This window comes from Fukomys damarensis, unplaced genomic scaffold (assembly GCF_012274545.1).
Source record: "Fukomys damarensis isolate Sample0158 unplaced genomic scaffold, DMR_v1.0_HiC HiC_scaffold_4, whole genome shotgun sequence".
Lineage (NCBI taxonomy): Eukaryota > Metazoa > Chordata > Mammalia > Rodentia > Bathyergidae > Fukomys > Fukomys damarensis.
In genome coordinates, this window is record NW_022900916.1 from 54232334 (window position 1) to 54243470 (window position 11137).

Here is an 11137-nt window from a genome sequence, read left to right on the forward strand (position 1 = left end):
GGAGAGCAGCTGCTGTTTCTTGGTTTAGTAAAGATGTGAACGTGGCATAGAATTCATCTGCCAAATATCCCAACAGGTTAACCAGTTCTAGAGAGAGGAAGTCACAGCTCTTGCTTTTAAAGGTTCTTTGTATTGAGTATAAAAGATTCTGTGTTTCTCAGAATAAGAAGTTTCTCTTCCAATTTATACTCTATAAAGCAAGATGATACTTCTTAGGCATGATAATCTCCTACTGATAGGGATGCTGACAGGAAACAAATTAAATACAAGCATGAACTTGAAAAAAAAATAAACACACATGCTCCTGAAAACAGCACCGGAAAAGTGCCTGTCTGGTCCATAGAAGAGGGCTAGTGGCGGGGGGAATTTACTCGTCAGGAATAAACATGATACAAGCGTGAAGGCTGTTTCATTTTGTCATGGAAGGAAATGGTGATGGTCCGGCCAGGTTAGGGCGGCGGTGTGCGAAGCCGAATCAGTGCAGGCAGTGTTCAGGACAGCCGCATCCAGGCCCTCCTGCCTCCCCTCCCCCGCCAGGGGTCCTTCAGGTAGGAGGTCCTGGGTGACTTTGGAAGTCCGCGCAACCTGGGTAGGGAGACTCCTTAGTCTTGACCCGGCAGATTGGGTTTTCTACGTTTTGGGCTGTAGACCTCTGCTGCTAACATGCTCCGCCAGATCATCGGTCAGGCCAAGAAGCATCCTAGCGTAAGTTCCTAACTCCTTTCCCAGAATTCTTTCCTTGCCCGTCTTGAGTGGGGTTGCGGCTGCCTCTGCACCTCTGACCTTTCAGAGAGCCTTATTGCCCCGTGGCGCGGCGCCCTTTCTCGCTTTGCCTTGTCCTGGTTACCCCAGGACCTTGGGCGGTAACCTAAGATAGGCATTGTAGGGTTTTGGCTAGCAGAAGGAAGGTGAGGGCACTTGCTAAGAAGATAAACGACATGGCAACAATTGGAATAGTCTGGCGGCCGGTGCTGTCTTGCATTTGGTCTGTCCAAGAAGAATGGTTGTATAGGTTAGATTCCAGGAAAGTCCCCGTTTGTCATGCTGCCTTTGGAGGATCTTACGTTCACCGCAGTGCACCACCAGGCCTTCTGGGACTTAAATGTCCTTGATCTTGGAACCCTCACTTTGGCTGGACTCCTTGGTATTTTGGAGATTTGGTAGCGCAGAAATAAATTGCATTGCCGGGAGGGGTACCTCACGCCTGTAATCCCAGCCCTTAGGGAGGCTGGAGCAGCAGGATCACCCGGAGTTCAAGGCCAGCCTGGGGTACATAATGAGCTCAAGGCCAGTCTGGACTACATAGCGAGACCCTGTCTCAAAAAACAAAAAATAAAAGACAAATGCATTTCATTTAAGTGGATTTTTTTGACATCTTATTTTCCCCCAGTACAGCAACGTTTTGTGGACCTAAAATTTCACAAAATAGCATTAATCTTTGTCGTAAACGTAAGTACATACGGAGTTCCCTAAATACACACTGAGAATTGGTAATAGGAAGTTTTCGGTTTGTTCCTAAAACATATATTTATAATAGATGTGTTTGTGTTTATTCAGATTCCTTATTTCACAGAGATTATGGTTTTCATATACTATTCGGAGGCACACAGATAATTTATAAAGACCTTTTTCTCCTCAGCTTGGACAAAGAGGAAGCTATAAAATTTAATGGGAATGATGTATAAATTTTTAAAAAATTTAAACATTTACATATAATTTGCTTTACATGAAGAAATACACTTAAATCAGAATCATTTTAACATCATTTGCAAATTCCATTGTTTTAGAACAGTTATAAGTAATCTTTTTTAAATGTAATCTTTTTTTTTAAGGTGCTAAAAGTTTATTTGAAAAGTGAGGGGTAAAAGGGGTGAGGGAAGAAATAGCCCTGCAGAATGAATTTGGGCAGAACAAAGAGAGGAAAGGATAAAAGCAAAAATAAAAGTGGGCCACTATGTTAGCTCCTCATGACTCATGTCATTTTATTTCTTTTATGCCATCAGTTATAAGTAATCATAACTCCATCTAAGGTACTTTTCTTTAAATTTTAAGACAAGCTTGCAAAATATCAGTTTTGAGACTTGAAAATTAATGTGTAGAAACTACTATAGCTTCTATTTGGTCAAGAAATTTGAAGATAGTTATTATTTTGTATATTGTTTTATTTTTTGGTGGTACTAGAGATTGAACTTAGGTCCTCAACACTGCGCAACATCTCTAGCTGTAGTTGGGTTTTTTGGGGGGCGGGGGCAGCATCTTGGTAAAGTCACTTAAATTGCTAGGACTGGGCTTGAACTCATGATCCTCACAACTTGGCCTCTCAGAGTGCTGTGATTACAGGCATGGATCATCATCCCTGGCTTAATTCTTGTCTTTTGTGTTTCACTAGAACCAACGTAATTCTTGTCTATTTTGTGTTTGGTTTAGTTGATCCCCCTTTTCATATTTATTGGAGCAGGAGGTACTGGAGCAGCACTGTATTTAACACGTCTGGCATTGTTCAATCCAGATGTCAGGTAAGCACTTACAGATGTATAAAACTTTACTGGTTTGTCAAGCTAGTTTAGGAGCCAAAATTTTTGTAGTGGTGGTAACATCTAGTACAGTATAACAGAAAACTTGACTTTTGTAGCCATTAAGTTCAGATCCCTATTCTGTTGTCATTTACTTTTCCTGGTTCATGAAATTATCTAATTTCTCTGAGTTTCATTTTCTTACTGGTACAGTAGATTTGTCAATACCAATCTTAAAATGTTTATAGAATTGAGATAATTGTCTTTTTTTTTTTGTCCTTTTTGGTACTGGGGATCGAACTCAGGACATTGCGCTTGCCAGACAATCATGGTTCTTAGAATATAAGAATATTTTTGCCTGATTTCTACAATAGGTAGTTTTTCTGCAATTGAAAAATAATAGGCAAGGATTGATTCAGCATTCAATGCATATATACACCCATGTATCTCACTTCTGTGTTGAACTTAGTAAAAACCGTGTATAGATTCTGTGAAGGTAAGGACAAGAGTAACTTCCCCAAGAGGCTGTGTTCTACTTTTAAAAAATTTATTACATGGGGTTGCATATTATAGATTGTGTTTTAATTCTGTAATGTACTTCCCTTAATAGAAAAAGACGTTGACCAATTTAAAATATTAGCTTCTTGAGAAATACAAAATAGTATTTTAGTAGCATTTTCTCATTATAACAATTACAATGTTTTATTTCTTTTAGTTGGGACAGGAAGAATAACCCAGAACCGTGGAACAAACTAGGTCCCAATGAGCAATACAAGGTGAGGTACAAAATCTAAATTGCTGGAGTGTATATTGTAATAAATTTGGTCATGGTATAGTTTCTCTTGAAATTTTACAAGTAAAATTCTATTATTAAGAACTTTGAAGAGCTCTTAGATTGTTCTGTGAAATTAAAATGGCCTACTGTATTAAAACAGTATGCCATTTCAAGTCTTTAGGCTCAGGTTGTGAAACTAAGATTATGTCTCAATAATCTTAGTGTCAGATTTTATTGAGAGGCTAAAAGAGATAGGACAGTTTTCATTTCTCATTGTATTAGTTCTTAAGTAGTCTACTTAATTGTTCTCAAACTTTTTGTACATAGAGCTTCTGAAAACACATGTTTAATTCTACTCCCAAAGATTCTAATTACACTCGTGGATGTACTGACTGAGAATTTGCATTTCATACAAAGTTTCAGATGCTGCTGATTCATGGACTACATTTTGAGTAACACTAAGCTATTGGATATTTTGGTTGTTCTTTCTTAGTGGTATAATTAAATACTTTAGATGACAATTAATGGGAAGAAATTAGTGAGTTGAAACAGATTTTACCATGAACCTTCTAAATATTTTGACATCTTTCCTCAAGAGTGGTCTTTGTAACTAGTCTTTGTAAGAATGATTTCATGTACTGGAACTACTTACTGACTTCCTCAACCTAAAAACATTTTGCATACAAACCTTTTTAGTAATCCTGCATGTGGGTATAATTTGGATACCATACAATTATTCCATGTCTGACTCACCCTTGTAATTTCTACTTCACTAATCTAAATCTACTTCATCAAAAGTGTAGGTGGCAGTTTGCTTTAGGACCCTTAAAAAGAAGTACTCTGACCAAGGTGTGTCCTGGACTCCTTAGGAGACCCTGATTCCTTGATTGAGGTCAATGCTATTACTGTAAGTCCCTGACTTAAGAATGTTTGTAAGTTGAATTTGTTCTTCAGTCTTACACAATTTTGACAAAATATACAATGTAAAGCATAAAAGACCAAATGTATCTGTGAAAGTTTGCAACACAAATGTTTCTAAGTCAGGAACTTTCTGTACTAATGACAGCAACTTTTAGGGTGATCCTTAGCTGAATTCAAGCTTTCTGCTAATCTAGGTATAATTTGGCTTTTAACTCAGGTCCCCCCTGAGAAGCACATAAAAATGTATTGACCAAGCTGAAACAAGCCATCTGTTTGTGTTAACATTTTGTTTTCAAAAATGATAAAATGTCTTTGTGATTTATTTTTCTGTCCTACGAATTTAGGTGTGGTTCATACCTGAGAAAAATGTTTCTCCACTTAAGAAACATTAAAAAAGAAAACAAATAGGTTGTGGTCTTTCTATTGAAGAGCATATGGAGCTTCTGTGTATGTGTAGTTTGGAAAGCTTGCTAAATGATTAAGCCAGTTACCAGTGCTATCGAATATGATAATAATGCCAGTTGAGACTGTGTGAACTGAGAATGGGACGTTGTTGCAATAAAAATCTAATGGCTGTGACATAGATTAAGCTGTGAGTGGCTATCATACTGATATTAGAGGGTGGAAAGATGAACAATAATGTTATATAATAGAAATGAGAAGGAAATAAATCTACAGAAGGGTGAACCTGGAGCGAGCGAAGCTTGCTTAAGCGCGTCTAAACGGGAAACAATGAAGTAGGCTGAATTAATGTCTCAGTCATCCATCGTCATCTAAGAGAATTTGTTTTTCTGGCCCAATGACAAAAATAACATTTGCAAGTTTGGAGTCACTGTGTGGTTTCTCTGTTCTTTCCCATCTCTCCGGAGACCAGAATTTGTAGGTAAGGGATACTTATCAGCCTAGGATTGGAATGAAGAGAACATGAAGCAATCAGTTGATGAATGGCATACAGTAATAATGTGAATGGAAAAGAAAGCTTAACTTTGGTAAAAAACTAAGATATGAGATGGTTATAACTAGATATATAGACTCAGTAGCTTAAACAGGGGAAATTTGTTTCTCTCAGTTCTGGAGACTGGGAAGTCAGGATGAAGATGCCAGCCAATTCTTGCTGAATGTCTTTTGTCTCCAGGTTGTAGAGAGGAAGGAAGAGCTTTCTCATGCTTCTTCCTTACAAAGGCAACAATCCTATTGTGAAGACTCCACCCTCATGAGACATTAATGACCTAATTACCTCTCTGGGGCCCACTTTCCAAATGTGATGTTGGGAAATAGGATTTCAACATGAATTTCAGGAAGACATAAATAATCAGTTCACAGCAAAGTATTATTTGTTGCCAAGTTGCAAAAGCTAACACAAACAGCAGGTTAGGACTATAGTATGATATAAGCCTAGAGGCACTTATTCAGTAAATGTCTCAACCTAAGACAGAGATAGTTGTTTCAGATACTCTCAAATCGCCATCATAGGGGAGATGGGAGTAGAAAAGTAAAGCAGATTTGAAAATTATAGTACTTCTAAAGAGAAATTTGAGTTTGAAGCAAATCAGCCTGCATCAGTGCTTTTTGTTCAGTCACATGACTTGATTTTCTATTTTATTGTTTATAAAGTAAGAATGAGAAGTGCTGGGGATTTAGTTCAGTGGTTCCAGAGTCTACCTTGCAAGCACAAGGACCCAAGTTCGATTCCTGGTACAAAAAAAAAATGAGAAAAGTTCGGGTGACTAAGATATACATAAAGCATCTATCTACCTTGAGCACAAGGACCCAAGTTCGATTCCTGGTACAAAAAAAAAAATGAGAAAAGTTCGGGTGACTAAGATATACATAAAGCATCTAGGCCACTTCCTGGCATCTGTTAGGAGAGTTCTACAAATGTTTTTTTTCTTAATGTATAGCCAGATGCAAATCTTTTTAACATGTTGGGAGAGAGCATAGTTTCTTTTTTGAAGTATCATTGTCTAGCTTAATTGCTTCTTAAAATTTCCAGACCTAAGCAAACTTTTATGATTTAATCGTCACTTTTTGTATGTAAAACCCCATGTCTTTGTGTATACATTTCAAGGATAACTTGGTGATAAGATTTTTTCTTTTTTAAAAGGTCAGTAAAAGATGTTTAAAGAAACAGTGGATATAGATTTATGAACTTTTTTTATTCACAGTGCTGATGATAAGACCCAGGGCCTTGCATATGCTAGGCAGGTGCTCTACTTTAGTCCTGCACTGATTATTTAATAAAATATGTGAAGAAAATGAAATTTTGGTTATTTTGAAGATAAATAATGTCTTATAGAACAACTTCAGTGTTCTTTGGCACAAGATTGAACAATTCAAAATTATAGCCTTATATGGCCTTATGTGTAGATCTTGATTTTTTTTTTCCCCTAGTAGAAATTCTGGGCCCATTTCAAGTATGAATCATCTTTTTAAAAAAAGATACTGGGAGTTAGAGACAGGTTGTGTTTTTTTGTTGTTGTTTGTTTTTTTAAAGCAACCACAGTACAGTTTATTTTAAAAATTAATTGGATATAATTAAGGAAACTTTAAAAATGCAAAAATGCTGTATTATTTAAAAGCTACCCTAGAATTTATTGAGTAGCAGTTGGATATTGATACAATCCGGTTTGGGCAGCTAAGGAAACCTCCGAGAGAAACAGAAAAGTTGTTGAGAGTAAAGCCAATTTGTTTCTGCAAAATTACATAAGCCACACATAAAATACTTGCCTTTATCACTAGCCTCTCTTGGTTACAGGATCTTGTCCATCAAAATTATAACACTTTAAGCAAGTAAGGATGGCAGTTCCCAATATTCCTCTATTCTGTTGGAGATTCTCCTATGTTTTTACTGAAAATAAAGTAAAAACTTGTAGAATTGGATATGTCAGAAATAGAAGCATATATCGGGAGGAATTCTTATTTATATTGAAATAGAATTTTTTTTTTATAGATTTTTAACTAAGAGACTAATACTATTCTGACAGATTCAGTGTTTTTGCCTTAAAAAATTTCTCATTACAGGACTGGAATTTTGGGTATAATACTTTTTGAAATGATTTTTATAGTTAAATATTCATAATAAAAATTCATTTTTTATAATTGTTATTATAGAAAACTGAATAAAACTAATTCTAAAACTACTCTGCCATCTCTATTTGATACAATATCTAAAATACCATTTTTCTTTTCCAAGTTCTACTCAGTGAATGTAGATTACAGCAAACTGAAGAAAGAAGGTCCAGACTTCTAAGTGAAATGTTTCACTATAAAGCTGCTTGAAATGAAGGTCTTTGAGAAGCTATCCGCACAATTTTCCACTTAACCAGGAAGTACTCCTCCTCTAAATGCATGAAATCATGTTGATTTATTGGAGTTTATTACACAGATTAATAAACCTCTGAAACTTGTGTGTCACTGTTTAATGCCAAAAATCCGCACTCAACTTTTAGGGCATAGGAAATAAATTAATAGAATTTAAAGATTTGGGGTGGTGATTTTTTGGGGGGATTTCTTGTGTTTGTATAATTGACAGTAAAAGGTGCTATAATAAGCTTTTGTGAATAAGCCATTGGTAACTTCACTAGTATGTACTTAACAAATGGAACTCAAAATTACACAAAAGGGCAATAGGAAGAATACTCATGCCTCTGTGACATTGGTAAAATGGAAACCTTGATTTTCTCTTATTGGCTGATATCAAATTATGTGCATTTACTGACAATAGTTCTTACCTTGCCATTCCCTTTGCTGAAGTGTTTCAAGGTTATTAGTTGATGATACTAGATTATAGTTGAAATCTGAGCCCATTATTACTAACACTTTTGTCAGTGTTTTGGCAAGGGAATACATTACACAATTATTCATAATTTATAGGCTTATGATAAATTACCCAAAAAGTCAAATGCAAAGGAGTGCAAGAGAGATTAACTAAACTCTAGAGGCTCAAAGAATCCAGCTGAGGGCCTGGATCCTAGCAGTGTTCCACACAAGTCCAGCTAAAGGCTTAGTCCAAGGCAGTGTTATCCACAAGTCCAGCCAGTGGCCTACAGCCCAAGGCAGTGTCTCGTGCTTGTCCACATTGAGGATCTGCACCAGGAAGGCCAAAGGCCAGTGGTGGAAGCCAGAAAACCTACGCTGGTGAGATGAAGGTTTTGTGCCACCCAGCTGAGGGATCCACTTTGGAGCCAGCAAGTGATGTTCACAGTGAAGATCAGAGCTCCCCTGATGGATACAGCAGCCATTTCCAGCAACAGCAAGGCCCCGAGCTCCTCTGATGAGCACAGCCTAGTTTGTATCAGGAAAACCATCCTCAGCAAGCTTCTAGAAAATCAACAGGCCAAGATCTCCAGTCTTACAGCTATTGGTTAACAATCCTCAGGTGGATCTTTCAATCCCAGACCACACTGATTCAGTTCGGCTGGACATTACAAGTTGACCATTAGTTAATCTACACACTACTAGTGGCTCAGCAATCTTGAATTTCTGCTGCTGTGTCTTGGCAAGTTTTCAATGTCCAGGAAGTACATTCATAGCAATTTTAAAGTAAAGGAAATGAAGGACAGTTCTCTGGGTTATGGAGCTGAAGTTTGGCTGGAAAAATACTAAATGAGTATTTTTAAGGTACTTGTAACACAGCTGAGACCTTTTGGCCAAGTGAAATGATCCAGTAAGCAATACATTTGGTTCTTGCTAATCAAGACTTAACTCCTATATTGAGTTTTCACGTAAATGTGTATTTAAAAGTTATCACATAGAAACTTAAGGAACTTAATTTTGATTTTAATGAAGATATGTAATTAAATATTTTTTCCATCTGATTTTGTTTTTAATTATGGTCACATACAAATTTTGTGCTGATGTACCTTCCCCACTTTAGTCCTAATGAGCTGACAAAAAAAAGCACCACTACCAATGACATATAAAATAGTAGTTTATATTTTGTTTTTAAATAGCTGTTTAAATACTATTCTGAATTAACAGTCCAACTTAAAGAATTCAAAAATAAAATTAACTTGGTATTGTATCATGCTTTTAAAAGGATCTGAACTTAGACATCAACTATAAAATCTGTGAAGTATTAAATATGCTTTATTTGGTATTACACCACACTAATGCTTTTCAGTAAGTAAAAGGCAGCCATTTTTAGATAATTAAATTGGCGTAGTCAAAATAAAAAATATAGATGTTCTTTCCTTGTCAACCACTGCCTTTAACAGGTTAATAAATTGAAACAAGAGTCTTGCTTGGTTCTGAGACAGTAAAGGATTTCCCTGGTTTTTAAACATATTCACACGACCAGTTATATAAATCAAATATAAAGCCAACGTCGATTAGCTTTTGAGAAAACATTCTCCATCTTTGTGAAAAGTCAAACATTACTAGTCAAGTCCAACCATATATTTAGAAAAGGAAAACAGTATCTACTGAACTGGAATTAGTATCAAAACTTGAAACATATCCATTTACCTATAAGCCAATTTTACTTAAATCAGGACTGTTCAACAAAAATATTCTGTTAGCCACTCATGATCTGAATTCTGGTGTATGAGATCTATTAAATTATGGTACACATGAAGCTATGAGACATTTCTGTTCTGTAATTAAGGCAGTGACTCTTAGCTTTTTTGAAGTAAGCTATTAAGTCTGCCCTTTCTCCTTAATGTCAGCGAAGATCATTTTTGTTCCAGGGATGTACTTCTTGGAATTCTCCAAGTACTCCCATCAACGTATCCTCTTCCCAGGTGATGACTTTGTTCTTGTTGGCATCCGTGTAAAAGAATCCAGCCGCCTGACCTGTCTTTGGCCCGAATGGACCATGGAGATTTGGGCCGGTCTTCTGCTTGCCTCTCTCCTTCACAGTTGCCTTTCTCAACGTCACCCGTTTTTAAATCGCTCTTTTGTTGTCACCACGGAGAGCTTCAGCTCAGAAGCCAGACATCCCATTCCCTAGCCCAAGGACACGCTGGTCTGTGGCTAAGTACGGTGTTGGTGCAACCACACTGGCTCTCAATATTTTGTTTATAGGGCAATAATCACAACATGTCAGCAAGTGGATTAAGCATTTGCATTACATCTGTTACCTTCACATCTAAAGACCTGTGTACATGCACAATGAAGGAAACATTAAATCAGTAGAAATCATTGTGATCAAATGGTGGATATTGAGCCCAGGTAGTCTGGATGCAGAGTGTGTACAGTACATTTCACTTACTTGACTTCCTCCTTTGAGCTCCCATATCACTTGCATAATTTCACTCTCTAGTGCAGGATCGCATAGCATTGACGATATGGACTTTTTCAACCAATTCTTCATTCTAATTGAGTGTCCTGTGCATTTTAGTATATTTAGTAGTGACTCTGCCCTCTACCACTAAAGGTCAGTAATGTTTCTTCCTCTTCAGGTTGTGAGGAAAAAAGTGGTTCTGGAAATTACCAAAAGTCCCCTAGTAGGCAAAATTTTCTGTTCCCACCTCACCTCCCACAGCTTTTTTGAGACAGGGTCTCATTATGTAGTTCAGGCCAGCCTTGAAATCACTATGTAGCCTTCAATATGGAGATACTCCTGCCTCAGCCTCCCAAATACTGGGATTACAGGCACGATCCACCATGCCCAGCCCATGTTCCCACCTCTCTTGACAACTACTCTAGACACATTGTTATAAATTACTAACCTCAACGTTTAAAATTGTAAAAATAAACGTGGTTGGCTTAGTTAATAAAGCAGTCAAAAAAACATTAAGCAGCTTCAAATAAATACAACATATGTTATTGGTAATATCATTTTTAATGTCAAATATTTTTTCAATTTTTTTTTAAATTTTATTGAGTTTATTGGTACATTTTAGGGATACAGTACAGTTACATTCATTGCTGGGATCATGTACCTTTACATGGCAAGTCTTGATTCTCATTTTTTCCCCTTTTCAAT

The 11137-nt window shown here is 36.8% G+C and overlaps 1 protein-coding gene across 1 annotated transcript; it reads left to right on the plus strand.

Moving 5' to 3' along the window:
- Positions 1 to 542: 542 nt before the first annotated feature.
- Ndufa4 (NDUFA4 mitochondrial complex associated) lies at positions 543 to 7657 on the plus strand. The gene is made up of 4 exons (XM_010610534.3): positions 543 to 705; positions 2428 to 2516; positions 3229 to 3289; positions 7403 to 7657. The coding sequence occupies exons 1-4, from the start codon at positions 664 to 666 to the stop codon at positions 7457 to 7459; spliced, it is 249 nt and encodes an 82-aa protein (XP_010608836.1). The 5' UTR covers positions 543 to 663; the 3' UTR covers positions 7460 to 7657.
- Positions 7658 to 11137: the final 3480 nt, after the last annotated feature.

Bases quoted from the DNA above. Each gene is read 5' to 3' on its own strand.
- Ndufa4 (XM_010610534.3), top strand. From the start codon at position 664: ATGCTCCGCCAGATCATCGGTCAGGCCAAGAAGCATCCTAGC. The intron at 706-2,427 runs GTAAGTTCCTAA...TGTTTGGTTTAG, and splicing joins AGGCCAAGAAGCATCCTAGC to TTGATCCCCCTTTTCATATT. The intron at 2,517-3,228 runs GTAAGCACTTAC...TATTTCTTTTAG, and splicing joins TTGTTCAATCCAGATGTCAG to TTGGGACAGGAAGAATAACC.